Source organism: Drosophila bipectinata, chromosome 2L (assembly GCF_030179905.1).
Source record: "Drosophila bipectinata strain 14024-0381.07 chromosome 2L, DbipHiC1v2, whole genome shotgun sequence".
Classification (NCBI taxonomy): Eukaryota; Metazoa; Arthropoda; class Insecta; order Diptera; family Drosophilidae; genus Drosophila; species Drosophila bipectinata.
The window spans coordinates 25,478,527-25,500,121 of record NC_091736.1 but is presented as its reverse complement, the minus strand read 5'-3'; the positions used below and the strand labels follow the sequence as shown (position 1 = coordinate 25,500,121).

Here is a 21,595-nt window from a genome sequence, read left to right as displayed (position 1 = left end):
CTGTTAAGACGGCACTGGGAGGAAAATCTATTCATAGGTACGTCAGAAGAGGCACTCCGCAAGGAGGCGTACTCTCACCCCTACTGTGGAACGTGGCGGTTAATAGCGATCCCTAAAAGGTGGTGGTTGCAAAGTTATCGCTTACGCGGATGATATCGCAATTGCCTTCTCTGGGAAATTTCCCCAGACTCTATGTGACCGCATGACGGACAAACTTAGGGTCCTCTCAACATGGGCAGTTAGAAATGGACTAGGTGTAAACCCGTCCAAAACCGAGCTCGTCCTCTTCACCAGGAAGTACAAAATACCAAACTTAAGGCTTCCAAAACTATCAGGAGAAACACTCTCCCTTAGCGGTAGCGCCAAGTACCTAGGGATTACGCTAGACAGGAAACTGGACTGGAAGTCAAATACTATGGACAGAGCTAACAAGGCAACAATCGCGCTCTATACTTGCAGAAAACCCATTGGCCTTAAATGGGGAATGTCACCAAAAATAGTAAGATGGCTTTACACAGCGGTCATAAGACCCATCCTTTTCTACGGGGTGGTGGTCTGGTGGCCTGTCCTCACAAACTCCACAATTAGAGAGAAACTTAGGAAAACGCAAAGGATGGCGGAGGTCTGTATCACAGGCAGCCTACGTACCACACCGACGGGTGCCCTAGACTTCATTCTCGACCTATTACCGGTAGATATAATGGGGGTCAAGATAGCCACGCTATCGGCAATTAGGCTACGCGAGACGGGCATATCGAAATGGACTGACTATGGACATACCAAGTTGGGCCTTCATCACTGCACGCCAACGGGGGCTACAGACTACTGTATGCCTGTGGATCAACCTACCCTAATATATAAGGTATTCATTCCAATAAAGAAGGAATGGGCCACACAAATCCCGGGACCAGCCGGTTCCCTTCATATTTACACAGACGGTTCAAAATTGAATGGCCAGGTGAGAGGCGCTGTCCAATGCAAACGGCTGTGTCTAAATGAGTCCTTCAGAGTCCCCGACCACTGCAGTGTGTTCCAAGCAGAAGTAATAGCTATCGGGGAAGCACTTAGATCCCCAGAACTTACTGACAATCAAGACACAATCTGTATCTTGATGGATTTTCATCGAACTCCAGAACAGTGAATGACTGTCGCAGATCTTTTAACGAGATAGCAGAACAGTAGGCCATCACGGGACATTAGTTAATAGGAGCACACGCGGCTAGATTTGCGGTGCCACATGATTACTGCAGGAGCTGTGGGGATGTAGAAGAGGAAGAGGCAGTCGCACACCTCCTGTGTAATTGCCCTGCGCTCGGGCGCAGCCGGCTCAAATTCTTGGGTGGAGCAGCACTCACGGACCTAACAGACCTCCACGCAGCCTCGTAGCCTTCAATCGTAAATCTGGATGGGACCTCGAGCTGCCGCAGGAAAGATAGCATAATCTAGGACACATTAGTAGATAGGAGTGGGGAGGTCCCCTTGTAGGACCTCTTGCCTGTGCGGCATTACAAGGAGCAGTGGCGGATTTAACAGGTGGGCAAAGGCGCGCTTGCCCACTGGGCCCCCCGACGAAAGGCTTTCAGGGCCCCTCTTGGTAAAAGTTACACCTTCGATTTTTTTTTTTTTTTTTTTTTGTTGAAAAAATGTTTTGGTGAGTCTCTTGTGGACAGCACAAGTTCAATTTTCATTCAGGGGCCCCTGTTATCAGAATAATTGCAATGCTTAATAACTATCCTAAATTGAATATAAAATCAAATAACTTTTGGGTGCAATCCTAGAAGAGGGGCCCCCCAGCGTATTTTCGGCAATTTTTGGTATTTTCGGCCAAATTTGGAGTTGATCGAAAGGGGAAAGCCTCAGGTAACGACGTAGACCCAAATAAACCGATTGCGATCATTCCTTACCTTGTAATTTACGGTTATTTCCGGCAATAGGGGGGTAATTTTTTCCCATAGTACGGCGTCGATATTAAACGACGGGGGTATGGGGTGACAGGGGGGCCCTGAAAAAATTTTGCCCACTGGGCCTGTTTTCTTAAATCCGCCACTGACAAGGAGCCCCAGCGGCTCAAGGGGATGGGGGTATCAGTGACTGGCCCCGTATCGCCGCCTCAACCTAACCTAACGCTCACGAGGAGTATTCTCCTGTTCTGTCTCAGGCCTCTAGAGTTCAGAAGGATCCTAGGGAGGCCCCAGGTAGTGGCTGCAGCCTTACCCTGGACTAGTCCAGGTGCTCGCGGAAGGAGAGCCGGGCGTCAATTATCACGCCAGGTATTTTATGGCCCGCTGTGAGGTTATGGCTATTCCACCGACCTGGATCGTTTTGTCCTGCTCTCAAAACGGAAACATTGTTATTGCGTCATTGAATTAAAATTTTTTTCGTTTTTTGATTACAAACTATTTTAATGGCTTATCTATACTACAAATCAAATTGATCCAAATTGTACTATTTTTATAAAAGTTCTCTACTGAATTAATTCGATTATTATTACCCAACAAAAATTTAACAACAATTGTTTTTGTGCTGAGATTTAATTGTTTTAATGGTCGTTCAATGTGTGGGGGAACTTCCTTCCATAATATTAATTAGCAAAGCAAACTCCCATACCAATGCAATAAATCACCAACATATTTGTGCGAAAATTTTTTTTCAATTCATGTCGGTTTACCAAAAAAATATGGTAACATTCACAAAGGGTTCGAAAAAAATTGTATTATAATAAAAAATTAATTTTAAATATTTTGCAAATAAAAAAATGACCTACGTTTATTACATCATTATTACATTATATGAAAGAGCAACCCATCAACAAATGAGGAACGAGAGCAATGGGCACACCTGCTTTAGGGTATTATGTTCGTATTATGTGAACTTAAAAACTGCTATACTTAACGTCTTATCTGATCAAGAATCTTCCCCTCGTATTCCTCTCCACTTTTCGGTTCAATCCCTTGAATCATATCTCTCGGTCCCTCGGTCGAATGGGCGGAAGGTGTGCTGAACGTGCGGCAGCCGTGCGAAAAAATATAATTAATATTTATATTTAAAAAAATTTAATTATAAAATATAAAAAAAAAATTTGTTTAAAAGTACTTATTCTAAAATAGGGTAGGAGTTTAAGAATAGAAATATATATTTATATTCTGAACATATTATAGAAATTCTTCCTATAATTTACAGTATTTTATACCTATTTAAAAATTCCATATGAGAATAAATAACAGAACCCACGTGAAATATGTTCAATAATAGTGAAAAATTAGTATTAGAAGGGTAACTATATCATAACGTTGCAAAATTGTATCCATCTGTAATTAATCAATTCGATAACCATTGCCAAACTATCGAAAACTTTTTGTTCATCTGGTGCGATTGTGACATTTATTATTATTGCTAGACAGAAGTGAATTTATTGGCAAAAAATATATTGAATTGCAAATCTCAAAGTTGCAGGTAATATTCAACCTGTAATTTTGCTTAACACATTTACTATTTTTGTGAGGTAATATATCTAAAATGTTATTTAAAAAATACTAAAGAAAACCCTAAGATAAACTTCAATCGTCAAAAGTGTACTCGTATTCTTGAAGCCATCTAAAATTAAAAATCTTTTTAGTTGTTGAACTATGTATTTACCATGAATTTTCCAAATGTTAAAGAAGAAGCTTATTTTTATGGGCATTATTAGCTTGTTTTCTGAATACACACAGGGGGTGTGGTTTGTATTCCTAAATATATGTGTGTACATATACTTAAATTAATAGTTGTATGTATTTATATACACACATTAGATACGTACAAACATACATACATAGATATGTACATCAAATTTTCATATTGAATTTGGTGTTTTCTTGTACAGGAAAATATTAATTTCACGCAAGGTTATTAACATTTATGTATGTACATAAGTATGTGTTTCTAATACATATTAATATTTATATACATATGTATGTATGTACACACATAAATATATTGTAAAAAAACGTTTTATCCAAAGCTAATGTGGGCTTTTCAAGTACAATATTAAAAATATATGTGCCTATACGTTTTATTTAACAGAATTTAATTATAAAAATTGTTGCATAAAATTCAGTAAATTATTTCACTTAGAAAATGACGTGTATACATTTTTACATATTTATGGATGTTTATTTTGCAAATCAAATACAAAATGTACATTCATACATATGTATGTAAATATGGTTAACATTCTTAACATACAGTGGGTCGCAGCTTATTTCGTGTAGGGGAATAAAAAATGTTTAAGTCGTTATTGCCGCTGAACGAATAGGGATATTTAAAAAATTTAAACGCAATATTTTAATTTGGGATATTAACATATTTAATAACTAAAAAAAAACTTCATAAACATAAAAAAGAAAAGAATAACGTAACAAAAACAAAATCACAGGCATTTTCAAGGCCGCAGCTTATTTCGTGCACTTTATTATACTTAACATAAAACTCTTATTTTATAACTTAATATTTAGTGTGTCCTCCCTTCTGGTTCTGGACAGCCGTCAGTCGGTTTCTCATTGAAGAAACCAATTTTTTGGTGGTTTCCACGGGAATTTTCCCCCATTCTTCCAAGAGCGCCGTTTTTAACTAATTTTTATTGGAAATCTTCCTTTTCCGGATAGCCTGGTCCAATATTTCCCACAAATTTTCTATCACGTTTAAGTCTGGGGATTGGGCTGGTGGTGATTGGGGGATTGGGCTGGTGAACCACGTGGGGACAATTCCAGACGAGCCAAGTCTTCACAATGCTGGCTGAATGCTTCGGATCATTGTCCTGATAGTATCTAAATCGGTCCCTTATGCCCAACTTATCAGCACTTTGAAGCTGGTTTTCCTTCAGCAGAGCCAAATACATTTTGGCGTCCATAATGCCGTCGATGAAAACCAGGTTTCCGACTCCTGAGGCTGCCATACAGGCCCAAACCATTACATTACCTCCTCCATGCTTCACCGTAGCTTTTAGGTTCCTTTTTTCCAACTCTGTATTTGGTCGCCGCCACACAAATTGTCGTCCATCCGAACATCCGTCCAAAATTTAACATTTTTGGTTCGGATGGACGAAAATTTGTGTGGCGGCGACCAAATACAGAGTTGGAAAAAAGGAACTTAAAACCTACGGTGAAACATGGCGGTGGTCACGTCATGGTTTGGGCCTGTATGGCAGCCTCTGGCGTGGGCAACCTCATTTTTATTGATGGAATCATGGATGCCAATATGTACCTGAAAATTTTACAGGATAATCTACTTCAAACTGCTAAAAAACTGGGTATACGAGATCGTTTTAGATTTTACCAAGACAACGATCCGAAGCATTCTGCGGGAATTGTAAAGTCTTGGCTTATCTGGAACAGCCCTCATGTCGTTATAACGACAGCACAGTCTCCAGATTTGAATGTGATAGAAAATTTATGGGAAATATTGGACAGCGCCATAAGGAAGAGGAAGTTTTCCAACAAAAACGAGCTGAAAACTGCTCTTATGGAAGAATGGCAAAAAATTCCAGTGGAAACCACTAAAAAGTTAGTTTCCTCCATGGGTAGTCGTCTCAAAGCTGTCCTGAACCAGAAAGGAGGAAATACCAAATATTAGCGGTTTAGATAGAATTAATAAGTTAAGTAGAATCTACTGCACGAAATAAGCTGAGGCATGGAAAAAGCCTGTATATTTTGTTTTTTTTTAATAATTATTTTGTTTTTATGATTAAGAAAATCGTTTTTATTTAATAAACATGTTAATATTCCCCATTAAAATACTGCATTTAAATTTTTCTGTTATCTTGACCAGAACTTTTTTTAGGTAACTGCACGAAATAAGCTGCGAGCCACTGTATCTTATATTGTATTAAAAAGTTCGATTTAAAATCAAAATAAGAAAATAAATTTCCCAAAAATAATGAATTTGAAAATAAAATATACATTATTTTTTTTAGTCTTTTAATTGGGTGATTTACTTGTTTTTCCAGCCTTTAATTTCATATTTACTTATTTTATTTGCAGCAGTAAATTTTTTTTTAATTTTGATCGTCGTTAGCTTCAAATAGCTTAAATTTTTATATTGTTTCATGTTACTTTGTTTATATTCTTATAGATAATTGATGAATCCTCCAAAAAAAATTACCATGGATCCTTCTTCGGTCCCGGAGTCTGGCAATATACAAGCTCAGTATGCCTCCTTTCAAAACTTTGAGCAATTTTCAGCTGCAGGATTTACGAACACTCCAATCTACATCACAAAATCTCCAGCAATTGGAGCCATTTCCAAAATAAATCAACACTGCTCAGTAATTGGTTCACAGAATAAAATTGAGACAATTTCTTCAGACATTCCAATTCCTGGAATTGAAAATTCACTTTCTCCAGCCGTAAGATATGTACAAACAACCCAATTCGATGATGCGTCTGATTATGGAGTGGCTGGAATAACTTGTGGTATTGAACCCAACTACACTGATGAATCAATTGTACCATACTGTTATACTTCTGAATCTAACTTTCAAGGAATACCCAGTATCACTACGAACTTAAAACCGTTTACTGCTAGGCCTTTCGATAATAATCTTAATGGCGCAGAATCAGTTCTAGACTCTCAATGTCGAGCATTTGACAATTCGAAAGATTTTAAGATACCTCAGTTCGATATGGGCTCCATAAGTACTGTGCCTCCCAGACTAGGAGAAAAGGATGAGTATATTGGAGGCTCGGAAAACGACCTTTGTTCTGCTATGAGGTGGCGCGATCCGAACCTTTCAGAAGTAATTAGTTTCTTAAGCAACCCCAATAATACCATAAAGGCAAATGCTGCAGCTTATTTACAACATTTATGTTATATGGATGACCCCAACAAGCAACGTACGAGATCCTTAGGGGGAATTCCTCCCCTAATTCGGTTGTTATCATACGATTCCCCAGAAATACATAAGTAAGTACATGTATATATTTATATATATATATACATATATTTGACTTGGCCATAACCCAAAAATAAAAAACGAAAATAAAATAAAAAAAATTCCACCAGTTCCATATCTATGTATCACAATGGCATGAAACATACCTCACACCTTAATCTTTCTTGATCTATGTATGTGCCAAATCGAAGCTAATGTTTCAGTATGTACATATGTATGTATGTATAGAAATAAGGTGGTATAGGAGAAATCGTTTAATGCCACTAGATTTAAAAATTAAACTTGGTTTAAAAATAATTTTAATTGGTTTTCAGGATGGAATAGTTATTTTCCGCGGCCATTGTTGGAATGGGCAGCTAACGGGTGCATCTTCATTATACAATACTTTAACCGTTCACTTGACCATGAAAACTCCAATCTAAATGCGTAAATGAATCAAAGTACATACAGTGGCTCACAGCTTATTTCAACCAGACCCAGTGAAAAACTTTAAACGCCTGTAAAACATGAACCAAAGGATTTTTCCAAAAAATTTAAACGCACAATGTTAGATCTATGTTTAAACTAAATATTTATTAACTTCATATATATATATTTTTTTTTTTTTGTATTTTTTTTTAATTAATAACAAAAAACACCGAAAAAATAGGCCACAGCTTATTTCAACGAGGTACCGACTTCTATCTATTTTTAATGCCTAAAGATAACCAATACTTTTTTTAGTATTTGGTATGGCCACCTTTGTTATCCACAACCATTTTAAGCCTTTTTGGCATTGAATCCACCAACTTTTGGGTTGTTTCTGGGGCTATTTTTGCACACTCCTCTATCAACGCCTCTTTCAGGTCCGATTTATTCGAAATTTTACGTTTTCGAATGTTTGTGTCCAAAATTGCCCACAAATTTTCAATCACGTTCATGTCCGGCGACTGTGCTGGCGGCTGCATAACGTGCGGGCAGTTCCAGTAGAGCCAAGTTTGTGCCCGACTTATGTTTCGCATCGTTGTCCTGGTAGAAACGAAAATCTTCCCGAATACCAAGTCTCTGGGCGCTTTCGAGCAAATTTTTTTTTTAAATCTCCAGATATTGGTTTTTCTCCATTGTTGTCTCAATAAACTAGAGATTTCCAACACCTGCTGCCGACATACAGGCCCATACCATTACGCTTCCTCCGCCATGCTCAACTGTCGCCTTTAAGTTTTTCGTCTGCAGCTCAGTATTCGGCTTTCGCCACACGTAGGATGCACTATCTGAGCCAAATATATTAAACTTTGACTCGTCCGCAAATATAACTGTATTCCAGAATACAGAATCCTTTCCCAAGTGCTCTTTTGCAAAGTTCAGCCGGCTCTTAATATTTTTGGCACTAATGAATGGCTTCTTGCGTGCTATTCTGCCAGTGGTGCCACTTTTTTCTGAGCAAAAAAAGCTGGATCAACGAAAAAAAAAGCTAAAAAAAGCGGAATACCAAAGAAAAAAAGTTAAGAAAAAAACTGACTGAGTGGAACCTCAGTTCCACTTAACATAAAATATATGGGTAATTCTCTAACGGATATCATTACAAAGAAACCAAAAAAAAACAATAATGTACAAAAATTAAGATCTATATTATATTTAAGATGTCGTCAATATTATCATCATCATCAGTTGGATAAAATTTCTTGTCTTCAATTGTAGATAGGCAGCTGGGTGGTATATTATAGTTAAAACAGCACATATTGTGACGACGCAGCCCGTACCTTAAATTTTAAGTAAATTAATTTATAATTTTAAGAGACAAATTAAAATATGGACCTTATACTCAGTATAGCGTTTAACGTTTCAACGCTCATGTTATTTCGAATTTTCGTTTTTATTAAATGTACTTGGCTGAACACCCGCTCGACGTCGGCATTCGACCAAGGCAGGACTGCATTTGCAGAGCAACTGAAGCCAATTCCTGAAAACGGCAGTTTCCGCCAGAATCCCGATATTTAAGAACTTCAGCCCAGAACTTAACAGTATCATCGACATTTTCCCACTCTACCATGGTTATGTCGTTGTACAGTCGTTAAATTTTATCTATATTAGGAGTACCAAAATACTCAAGGATTGGAGAGATTTGTTTCTTTTTGATTTTTAAAATATTTTCAACAGAGAATGCATCAAAAAGTTAACAAAAAAAAAAAGCTGCGTAAATTTGCTCAAAAAGCCAGAATTCCCGCTGCCCGCTGTTTTCATATTTTTCCCGCAATCACGCTTCAAAAAAACCCAGATCTGACGGGAAAAAAGCGGAAATGACACCACTGTATTCTGCCATTAAAGTCATGCTCTCGGAGCACACGACGAATTGTTTCTGGGTGGCAGGACTTGTTTAACTCGGTCTCCAGCTCACTTGCAATTTTTGGTGCCGATAACTTGGGATTTTTCCGAATTTTCCGTACGATATGGCGCTCGTCTGTTGGGTTAAAAATTTTGTTGGGCGCCGTTCTTCCCTTATCGTGCACTCTATTCTCACGGACAAAGCGGTGTATAATACTCTGGACAGTGGAATCACTTAGACCAACCATTTCAGCAATTTTCCTACGCGAGTTTCCACTTTTGAAGTGTTTTATCACTAGTTCTCGCTGTTCAATTGTTGTACGTGGTCCCATTGTTCTCACCGAATTTTAACGCACCAATTTCTTGCCAAATTTTCCAAGAATAAGCTGAAACCAACTCCGAATAGACTAACCAAAACACAGAAAAAATTAGAACCCCAACTTTTCAAAGTAACGGTGTATAGCAAAACTGCCAACTTATTGGTTAAAATAAGCTGTGGCCTTGTTATACCCTTGCAGAGGGTATTATAATTTTGGTCAAAAGTGTGCAACGCAGTGAAGGAGACATCTCCGACCCTATAAAGTATATATATTCTTGATCAGGATCACCTCCTGAGTTGATATGAGCATGTCCGTCTGTCCGTCTGTCTGTCCGTCTGTCTGTTTCTACGCGAACTAGTCTCTCAGTTTTAAAGTTATCGTCTTGAAACTTTGCACACACCCTTCTTTCCTTTGCACGCAGTATATAAGTCGGAACGGCCCGGATCGGCCGACTATATCCTATAGCTGCCATATAACTGATTGATCGGAAATGGTATAACTTTGGTGTTTTTAGAGTTAGAGAGTTCAAATTTGACACGAGAGCTATTTTTGGCAAAATAATACGACATGCCAAATTTCATAAGGATCGGCCGACTATATCCTATAGCTGCCATATAACTGAACGATCGGAAATGACCCAACTTTCGTGTTTTTGAAGATAGAAAGCTGGAACTTAGTACAGATTTAATTCTTGGTCAGTTGATCCAACCTACCAAATTTCATTAGGATCGGCCGACTATATCCCATAGCTGCCATATAACTGAACGATCGGAAATGGTATTTGGTGGAAATATCAACTTTCGTATTTTTGAAGATAGAAGTTTGGGACTTTTTTTAGATTTTGTATTGTAATAAATTGGATTATATATTCCTATATATATATTCCCTATTCCCGATGTTTGCGATATATATCCGGTTTTAAATGCAAGGGTATATAAACTTCGGCTCCGCCCGAAGTTAGCTTTCCTTTCTTGTTTTTCGTTGTTTTTTGTTATTAATTTAAAAAATAAATACCAAAAAAATTAATAAAAATACATGAAGTTAAAAAATATTTAGTTTTAACATAAAACTAACGTTGTGCGTTTAAATTTTTTGAAAAAATCCTTTGGTTTATGTTTTACAGGCATTGAAAGTTTTTCACTGGGTCTGGTTGAAATAAGCTGTGAGCCACTGTATGTTCCTATTTGCGCAAATCGTAAATATAGTCATTGAAAGAGCGGAGTCTCTAGAAAAGTGGTGGTCTATAATAGAGGTCTGCAGGAATACATTCTTATTGCCTCAGCCATAGAATACATCCGAATGGAATAGAATGAATGAGTGCAAGAGACACAACGAATTGAATGAGAGGGAGTGAGAGAGCATTGGAACTCATGGGCATTCTCTTGCTTTGAAACAGAGTGAGTTGGGGTGGGAAGTAAAAAGAGTGCTTTTGGAATGAGGAACGCAGGCGAATGTCTCGAATGGTTTTTAAGACACTCTATGCATTCATTTATTTTCTTCTGTTGCGCAAAACGCTTCTTAAATACTTTTTTAATAATGAGGGAATGGACCGAAAGGTGAATTATGATAGTGTCTTTTTACTTTGGTGTTCTTAGTGTTTATTGTTTAGTTTTTCCCAATTAAATTATTTTTCAAATTTTTTTAGCGGCAAAATTGTGCTGGAAAATTATTTATTAATAAATATTGAAAATATTTTTACATTAATATAAGTAAAATACGTAAAATAAAATATACAGCATAGTAATGAATATTTCTGGAAAAAAAAACAATGACTTAATTCACTTTTGAATTATTTTATCATCTTATAATTATTATATATTTTATTATTATTTTATATATTTTATTATTTGAATTTTTTTATTTATTATTTTTTTATTTTATTATTATTTATTATCAGCGTCTAAAAATACAGGCAAATATGCATAGTTGTATCGTACATTCTAGAATGCATTCGAAACAATTCGAATGCGAACTGTAACTCTAACTCATTCAATTCGGTTTTCATCCCCCGAATGTTGTGCGAGTGAGACCTACACAGACGCACTCACTCATTCATTAATTTTTGTCTCAGAATTCTATCTCACTCAATTCATTTTCGAGGTTGTGCATTTGAATGTCGTTTTTTAGCTATTCATGCAGACCTCTAGCCTATAAGCACATATGTATGTATATGTACATATGTATAAGATTTAAATGTGTGCGTTAGCAGCCAAGAAACCTTATGTGACAAACTGCGCCCAAAGTTTGGCTTTCAGCTAGTTCGATTCGAGCTACTTTTTAAAGTTCGAACCATTGCATTTTTCCATTGAAACTTTTTAAATTGTATCGATGCAGAACCATGGGCTTTGAATTTTTTCTTTATTAATTTCATAAGTTGATTGATTTTAAAACTGACTTATTTTTATACCCTTGCAGAGGGTATTATAATTTCCGTCAAAAGGTTTCAACGCAGTGAAGGAGCCATATCCCGACCTTATAAAGTATATGTATTCTAGATCAGAATCACCTGCTGTGTTGATATTAGCATGTCCGTCTGGCTGTTTCTACGTGATCTAGTCTCTCACTTTTAAAGCTATCAACTTGAAACGGGATCGGCCGACTAAACCCTGTAGCTGCCATTTAAATGATTGATCGGAAGTGCTGTAAAACGCGGTTTAAACTGCAAGGCTATATCAACTTCGGCTCCCCCCGAAGGTAGCTTGCTATCAGTTGTGGCAGTTTATTCTAAGCCAAAAAAGCTGGATCAACGAAAAAAAAAAAGATAAATAAAGCGGAAAACCAGAGAAAAACAGTTAAGAAAAAAGCTGATTTTTATAAAGCAATGTGTTGTATGTTTTTAATTAATAAACCCTTACTTAGATAACTTAAAATATATAATATACCTTAAATTACAAAAATTAATAGGATAGAAATTACAGGATATTTAAGACATCGTCAATATTATCGGCAATAGGCAAAACGCTACCTCCGGCTGAATGGTTTTTGTTGGCGTTTTAGCAAAATTATTTTATTTTTTTGCCCAAATCCCTTCATAGCACTGCTGTGCTTTCTTGTAGCAGCATCTTATTAAACTCTGTGCTCTGCAACCAGACATCTCGGATGTTTTGTTTGTAGGCTACCTTTGGCATCGTCTTGTTTTTCAGAATCTCACAATGTAAGTGATGGAAGACGCTCCAATATAGTTGCGAACTTTTGAGGGAAGTTATTAGATACAAGTAAATAACGATATTTTGTCGATGGAAATACATTTTTCCCATATTAGCCGTTAAATTCAATTTCGAAATTTCTAAAAATTTAGTTAAAGTAAACTAAAAAAAAACGGCCTAAATTTGGCCAAAAAGACAGAATTCCCGCTGCCCGCTGGAACTTAGTACAGATTTAATTCTTGGTCAGTTGATCCAACCTACCAAATTTCATTAGGATCGGCCGACTATATCCCATAGCTGCCATATAACTGAACGATCGGAAATGGTATTTGGTGGAAATATCAACTTTCGTATTTTTGAAGATAGAAGTTTGGGACTTTTTTTAGATTTTGTATTGTAATAAATTGGATTATATATTCCTATATATATATTCCCTATTCCCGATGTTTGCGATATATATCCGGTTTTAAATGCAAGGGTATATAAACTTCGGCTCCGCCCGAAGTTAGCTTTCCTTTCTTGTTTTTCGTTGTTTTTTGTTATTAATTTAAAAAATAAATACCAAAAAAATTAATAAAAATACATGAAGTTAAAAAATATTTAGTTTTAACATAAAACTAACGTTGTGCGTTTAAATTTTTTGAAAAAATCCTTTGGTTTATGTTTTACAGGCATTGAAAGTTTTTCACTGGGTCTGGTTGAAATAAGCTGTGAGCCACTGTATGTTCCTATTTGCGCAAATCGTAAATATAGTCATTGAAAGAGCGGAGTCTCTAGAAAAGTGGTGGTCTATAATAGAGGTCTGCAGGAATACATTCTTATTGCCTCAGCCATAGAATACATCCGAATGGAATAGAATGAATGAGTGCAAGAGACACAACGAATTGAATGAGAGGGAGTGAGAGAGCATTGGAACTCATGGGCATTCTCTTGCTTTGAAACAGAGTGAGTTGGGGTGGGAAGTAAAAAGAGTGCTTTTGGAATGAGGAACGCAGGCGAATGTCTCGAATGGTTTTTAAGACACTCTATGCATTCATTTATTTTCTTCTGTTGCGCAAAACGCTTCTTAAATACTTTTTTAATAATGAGGGAATGGACCGAAAGGTGAATTATGATAGTGTCTTTTTACTTTGGTGTTCTTAGTGTTTATTGTTTAGTTTTTCCCAATTAAATTATTTTTCAAATTTTTTTAGCGGCAAAATTGTGCTGGAAAATTATTTATTAATAAATATTGAAAATATTTTTACATTAATATAAGTAAAATACGTAAAATAAAATATACAGCATAGTAATGAATATTTCTGGAAAAAAAAACAATGACTTAATTCACTTTTGAATTATTTTATCATCTTATAATTATTATATATTTTATTATTATTTTATATATTTTATTATTTGAATTTTTTTATTTATTATTTTTTTATTTTATTATTATTTATTATCAGCGTCTAAAAATACAGGCAAATATGCATAGTTGTATCGTACATTCTAGAATGCATTCGAAACAATTCGAATGCGAACTGTAACTCTAACTCATTCAATTCGGTTTTCATCCCCCGAATGTTGTGCGAGTGAGACCTACACAGACGCACTCACTCATTCATTAATTTTTGTCTCAGAATTCTATCTCACTCAATTCATTTTCGAGGTTGTGCATTTGAATGTCGTTTTTTAGCTATTCATGCAGACCTCTAGCCTATAAGCACATATGTATGTATATGTACATATGTATAAGATTTAAATGTGTGCGTTAGCAGCCAAGAAACCTTATGTGACAAACTGCGCCCAAAGTTTGGCTTTCAGCTAGTTCGATTCGAGCTACTTTTTAAAGTTCGAACCATTGCATTTTTCCATTGAAACTTTTTAAATTGTATCGATGCAGAACCATGGGCTTTGAATTTTTTCTTTATTAATTTCATAAGTTGATTGATTTTAAAACTGACTTATTTTTATACCCTTGCAGAGGGTATTATAATTTCCGTCAAAAGGTTTCAACGCAGTGAAGGAGCCATATCCCGACCTTATAAAGTATATGTATTCTAGATCAGAATCACCTGCTGTGTTGATATTAGCATGTCCGTCTGGCTGTTTCTACGTGATCTAGTCTCTCACTTTTAAAGCTATCAACTTGAAACGGGATCGGCCGACTAAACCCTGTAGCTGCCATTTAAATGATTGATCGGAAGTGCTGTAAAACGCGGTTTAAACTGCAAGGCTATATCAACTTCGGCTCCCCCCGAAGGTAGCTTGCTATCAGTTGTGGCAGTTTATTCTAAGCCAAAAAAGCTGGATCAACGAAAAAAAAAAAGATAAATAAAGCGGAAAACCAGAGAAAAACAGTTAAGAAAAAAGCTGATTTTTATAAAGCAATGTGTTGTATGTTTTTAATTAATAAACCCTTACTTAGATAACTTAAAATATATAATATACCTTAAATTACAAAAATTAATAGGATAGAAATTACAGGATATTTAAGACATCGTCAATATTATCGGCAATAGGCAAAACGCTACCTCCGGCTGAATGGTTTTTGTTGGCGTTTTAGCAAAATTATTTTATTTTTTTGCCCAAATCCCTTCATAGCACTGCTGTGCTTTCTTGTAGCAGCATCTTATTAAACTCTGTGCTCTGCAACCAGACATCTCGGATGTTTTGTTTGTAGGCTACCTTTGGCATCGTCTTGTTTTTCAGAATCTCACAATGTAAGTGATGGAAGACGCTCCAATATAGTTGCGAACTTTTGAGGGAAGTTATTAGATACAAGTAAATAACGATATTTTGTCGATGGAAATACATTTTTCCCATATTAGCCGTTAAATTCAATTTCGAAATTTCTAAAAATTTAGTTAAAGTAAACTAAAAAAAAACGGCCTAAATTTGGCCAAAAAGACAGAATTCCCGCTGCCCGCTGTTTTCATATATTTCCCGCAATCATTTTTCAAAAATATCCAAATCTGACGGAAAAAAAAACAGAAATGACAGCACTGCTTGCTATTCTAGTTGAAAATAAATTCCTTCCCTCATTCCAGGGGAATATATCCTAGAAGATTGTGTAAAAATTTTAGACTGATCTTTTTTTTGAAAAATTTTTTTTTGTCCTAATGTACTCTAAATATGTCTGGGAATATGCCTTTAAAACCATAAAGCCGTCCGGTACTTTTTTTTTTTAAAGTAATACGCAATTTAGTGAGTGCGTGTCAGTGGTAAACTTTAGTGAGCAGTAAACTTAAAACGCTTCTACTGAAAAGTCGTGTTTTCAAAGTCTCCGTGCAATGTACAGGTTAGAGATTTCATTTCAATCGAATGCGGTTTTTTGCTTTATGTTTGAAATGAAGTTAAAAAAAAAGTGTGTTTTTTTTAAACATTTTTTTCAATTTTAAATTTTTGCCATTTTTTTACATATGAAATAAATTATGTTGTGCGCTGTACCTCTAAGTTTAATGCCCAGTTGCTGTTTTTTGTTTTAGACGTGATCTTGGGCCTGGAGACTGCACGGCGCAAAGTTTATCCCCCAAAACACGACTCCACATTATTGATCATAAATGGGCTTAATTACAATATTTTTCGACTGACTGATTTTCATTGCCCAATAATTTCCGAATAACATGCAAAAAGAATCGCTAAGATTCATTCAATTCCCTACTTGCAATCCACTCCCAAAGATAGGCCTCATTTTCGGCCTTTTAATTGTATTTCGCCCCTTAAGATACGCAGTTTTGAGAAAATCGCGTTCAAAGTTATCCGGTACCCTTTGAGGCATTTTACTCCGAAAATATTTATCGGATCAAATTTTGAGAAAACATGCAAATATATATATGTATAAATTAAAATAACATAAAAAAATTGTCTAATTTTTTGAAAATCCTAACTGAGTATAACCCAGAGCTTGTAAAAATAGGTCCCACTAGTGCTTGTTATCAGAAAAAAAAAACCCTCATCAACCTCTCCATTTTTTTGTCCTGTCGGGTCCATGATACAATTATACAAGGTAGTCTATTCGTAGAATTATTTTAATTATTAATTAATTAAAGTAATTTTATAATTTTAACGTAATTTTAACATAGTAAAGCCTAGTACTCTGACGACGAAAATCCGCTGTCCCACGCGTGCTAGCGAAATCGCTCTTTATTTGGCTACCGAGTGTGACCAAAAAAATTAAGGAAAAGGGTAATACAGAACAGCTGTTGTTTGTAAACAAAAAAAAATTAAGCGAAAATGAATTCCGATTGGATGTTGGTGTTTTGTTTATGTATTTTGCCGCTAAGGAGCTGATTAAGAAAAAAAAACTGGGTAAAAATCAAAATCAATCAAAAATCATTTCAATGCCATTTTATGGCATTAAAATGCCCCCTGTGGGTCAAATTCCATATTATGGGCATCGCCCTGACCGCACTAATTAGATTGATAATCTAATAATTAATAATCTAATTTTTCTTAATTTTCGCTCCATGTTTTGGCTGTTAAAATAAATCAAATTAATTATTTTTACATCCCGAAGTCAGCTATTTACTTTTTTTCATCCGGCAACGCCATTTAATTTGATAGCCATAATTTTCGTTCAGATTACGGCTAAATCTAGAAGGCAAAAATTTCTTCTTCTTCCTTTAATTTACACCGTTTTTTTTATATGGAGTTCGGACGCTGTCATTTCAGGATTTTCATCGACAGAGTACTAGGCTTAAGCGTTGAATAGTGTGAGTGAAACGGCTATGCAGTACTTCGATTAACCCGCACACGGGGCATAGGGCTAAAAGTTTTTCTTAGTTATGACAAGAGTTGTAGTGTTTATAATTTTATTTTAATTAGTTTTGAGTTTGACATAATTCTTTGTTTTTGTTTTTGGACAGCCATACTCTTGTTTAAGTTCTTAATTCTAAAGTATATACGTATCTTAAAATATAATTTTTTTATATTCACACTAATATCGACCTTCTCAGCGGCGTTTAACAATGTCTGTTTTAAATTTGTAGGTTACAAAAAATTTAAAAACAAACAAACTTTACGCCTAGCGACAATAACTGCAAAAAGTCATTTTTTGCTTGGCCTAAGATAAGAATAACTAAGATAATAAGTTTTCTTAGCCCCGTGCCTAATAACTAAGAATAAGTTTTCTTAGCCCCATGCACCGTGTGCGGGTTAATCGAAGCACCCGTTGTACCCAAGACCATAGTTTTTTTTGCTGATTTGCCCAAGTGCTAAGTATGCAAAAAAATTTTTTTGCTGAGAATCCGGGTATTATACAGTCTAGCCGTTCTTTCTTGTTATTTTTTTCAACCATGGAGGCTTTTTAGTCGGTCCAGACCTTAGTTATTAATCAAACGCACATGTATAGGGACGGAAATTTAGCCGCTGCGCTGCTCCGGTACACTTACAGTGTCAATTTTTTTAGACCCCATCTCATTTTTCCTCTCTTGAAAGTTATTTATTTCTTTTCCTTTATTTACTTTATTTAATATAAAAGGAACTATTTACCATTCGAACTTTTTAATGAACGAAATAACAAACAAAGTTTTTTTCGCTCAGTGGATGCCCTGCCCTCTTTTTTTTCTGTTGACTGACTCACAATCAAATGTGAGTCGGCCACCCCTGATTTAAAGGTTAGTTTAATTGTGGGTGGAAAATAGAGTGAGTCGGAAAACTCGGCTGTATTCGTCCATTCTTGTTTTATAATCTACTTTATGTAAGAAACCTTGAAACCTTTTATGAAAAATAAACGAGATGTAAATGAAGCGCTGTGGGTATGTACTTATTATTTTGGCTTACAGGGTTGGAAATGTCTACTTCAGTGCGTTTCATAATTTTGAGTTTCTGCAGTGAAACCTGAAAAATTTGCAATATTTTGTGTACTTATAGTTTACTGAGTAAACTTTTAAGTAAAAAAATTGTAAAGGTTATAGTTTAAATTTTAACTTATATACATATAAATCAAAAATTTTTTTTTTTTAGAAATGCTTGTGGTGCTCTTCGAAACTTGTCTTACGGTAGGCAAAATGATGAAAATAAGCGTGGAATAAAAAATGCAGGAGGAATAGAAGCCTTGGTTCACCTTTTATGCCGGTCCCAAGAAACCGAAGTTAAAGAGTTGGTAACCGGAGTTTTATGGAATATGTCTTCTTGTGAGGACTTGAAACGGTCAATTATTGATGAAGCTCTTTCTGCTGTTGTCTGCAGCGTGGTAAAACCACATTCCGGTTGGGATCCTGTTTGTTGCGGAGATACATGTTTTTCGACAGTTTTTCGGAACGCATCTGGAGTTTTGCGAAATGTTAGTTCTGCTGGGGAGCATGCAAGAGGATGTTTGCGAAATTGCGAGCATTTGGTGGAATGTCTTCTTTACGTTGTACGAACAGCTATTGAAAAAAATAATATTGGAAATAAAACCGTAGAAAACTGCGTGTGCATACTACGAAATTTGTCTTACAGATGTCAAGAAGTTGAAGATCCTAACTACGACAAACATCCATTTATAACGCCAGAAAGAGTATTACCATCCTCATCAAAAGGTGACTTCATTCTAATGGTGCATCATTATTTTTTATTCGTATTTTTTGTAATATTATTGTATTATTATTATTATACGGAATATGTTTATATTATATTAAGGATATATGCTTATATACATCCGTTCCTAAATTATTTCCTACTTTATATTCACAGGTGAAAATTTGGGATGTTTTGGAACAAGTAAAAAAAAAAAAGAATCTACACATAATGATTCAGTACAGGATTCTAGCATATCTACAGAATACTCAAGAACTTCAGTGACTTTAAACCAAAAAAAAGGATACGAGCAACTATGGCAACCTGAAGTGGTTCAATTTTATTTGTCGTTATTGCAAAGTTGTTCTAATCCAGAAACACTGGAGGCTGCAGCGGGTGCCCTTCAAAATTTATCAGCATGCTATTGGCAACCCAGTATTGACATACGCGCCACTGTTCGTAAAGAAAAAGGTCTGCCAATACTTGTAGAGCTTCTGCGCATGGAAGTGGATCGCGTAGTTTGTGCGGTTGCCACTGCATTGCGAAATTTAGCTATTGATCAACGGAACAAAGAACTAATTGGGAAATATGCAATGCGTGATTTAGTTCAGAAACTACCATCGGGAAATGTTCAACATGACCAAAACACATCAGATGACACAATAACAGCTGTATTGGCTACTATTAATGAGGTCATTAAAAGAAATCCAGAGTTTTCTCGATCCCTTTTAGATGCGGGTGGAATTGACCGACTCATGAATATTACTAGGAGAAAAGAAAAATATACGTCCTGTGTAATAAAATTCGGTAGTCAAGTTTTATACACGATGTGGCAACACAACGAGTTACGAGACGTTTACAAAAAAAATGGATGGAAAGAAAGTGATTTTATTTGTAAAAGCTTTACCACACATAGTACTCCGCCGAATTCGCCAAATAATGCAAACAATACATTAAATAGGCCAATGGCTTCACAAGGTCGAACGCGTTATGAAGACAGAACTATCCAACGAGCACAGAGCACAACATATAGGAGTAAAGATAGTGGCGGTTCTGTAATGTCCAATAATGAGACTGCTTTACTATCAGAAATGGTTAGAAAGCAGTTATAAAATGAGAACTTGTTAAATATTATAGAAGTATTCTTAAAAAAAAGTATTTTAATATTAAATTTATAAACCTTATAATTTTGACGTATTTAGAATAGTTTTTTTCCAGCATTACTCAATATATAGTCTTAAAAATATAATAAATATTTAGTATTCTTACCAAACTACTTAATAAAAAATAGGATATGTATGTTATTGTTGTCTACGTTGGCTGTCAAATTTTACAAATTACGAATACATTTTCCAAAAAATTTCATGATACGTGAATTTTGATAAATCGAAATAAAACAAGAAAGCACAACGAAAGAAAAACAACAATCGAAACGGGCGGAGCTGAAGTTGATATACCCTTGTAGATAAAACTGGATATACATATATCGCAAATTTCGGACATTGTTGTCCGATCCTTATGAGAATATCATAATTAAACCAATTACAATAAAATATCTAAAAAAAAAGTCCCAAGCTTCTATATTCAAAAATACCAAAGTTGGTATTTCTACCAAAAACTATTTTCGATCGTTCAGTTATATGGCAGCTATAAGATAGAGTCAGCCGATCCTTTTGAAATTTGGTAGGTTGGATCAACTGACCAAATAGAATAGAAAAGAAATATAATCTGTACTAAGTTTCAGCTTTCTATCTTCAAAAACACCGAACTTATACCATTTCCGATCAATTAGTTATATGTCAGCTATAGGATATAGTCGACCGATCCCGGTCGTTCCGACTTATATACTGCGTGCAAAGGAAAGAAGGATGTGTGCAAAGTTTTAAGTCGATAGCTTTAAAACTGATAGACTAGTTCGCGTAGAAACAGACAGACGGACATGCTATATACTTTATAGGGTTATATACCCTATTTATAGGGTTAATTATAATACGCTCTGCAAGGGTATAAATATCAATGGAATAAACCTGTAGTGCCCACACAAATACATTCATTTGTAAGAATTGCATTTGTGTAGAATTCATTCGTAAGAACAGTAATGGAGAGGCCGTGAAAGAGGCGACAGCTCCCATACAAGAATCGATAAATTTCTAATGTAAATTTTTGAAACAGATTCATTCAGATTTTTTTCGCCATAATTTTCCTGCTGCTCTTCTACGCGAAGTTCCCGCCTATTTTCTTCAGAAAATTTCTGCCTCTTTCCCAAATAAGACTGTATTTTTCCGTTGTAAATTCATCCCCGGATAGCCCCAAAAAATTACTCTTAAAATTTTTTTTTTATAAGTTGAAATTTTTGTAAAGTTTTTTTTTTATTGAACGTCGTGGTGTGCCCCAAAAAAAATGTTATTATTTACTGCCGA

At 35.5% G+C, this 21,595-nt stretch overlaps 1 protein-coding gene and 1 long non-coding RNA gene across 3 annotated transcripts; one reads left to right on the top strand and one right to left on the bottom strand.

Moving 5' to 3' along the window:
* Window positions 1-2,759: 2,759 nt before the first annotated feature.
* LOC138925709 (uncharacterized) lies at window positions 2,760-3,906 on the bottom strand. Its single transcript, XR_011441909.1, has 3 exons — window positions 3,637-3,906; window positions 2,894-2,997; window positions 2,760-2,838 (listed from the first exon to the last, which is right to left on the bottom strand). It is a non-coding gene; the product is annotated as an uncharacterized lncRNA (long non-coding RNA).
* p120ctn (adherens junction protein p120) lies at window positions 3,331-20,551 on the top strand. Of its 2 annotated transcripts, none has more exons than XM_043211563.2 (4): window positions 3,331-3,453; window positions 6,109-6,939; window positions 18,642-19,198; window positions 19,353-20,551. In XM_043211563.2, exons 2-4 carry the CDS (start codon window positions 6,116-6,118, stop codon window positions 20,285-20,287), a joined length of 2,316 nt encoding a protein of 771 aa, XP_043067498.1. In that variant the 5' UTR covers window positions 3,331-3,453; window positions 6,109-6,115; the 3' UTR covers window positions 20,288-20,551. The 2 variants fall into 2 exon arrangements, with proteins under 2 accessions (XP_043067498.1, XP_017102123.2); XM_017246634.3 differs by having other exon boundaries at window positions 3,356-3,502.
* The last annotated feature ends 1,044 nt before the right edge of the window (window positions 20,552-21,595 follow it).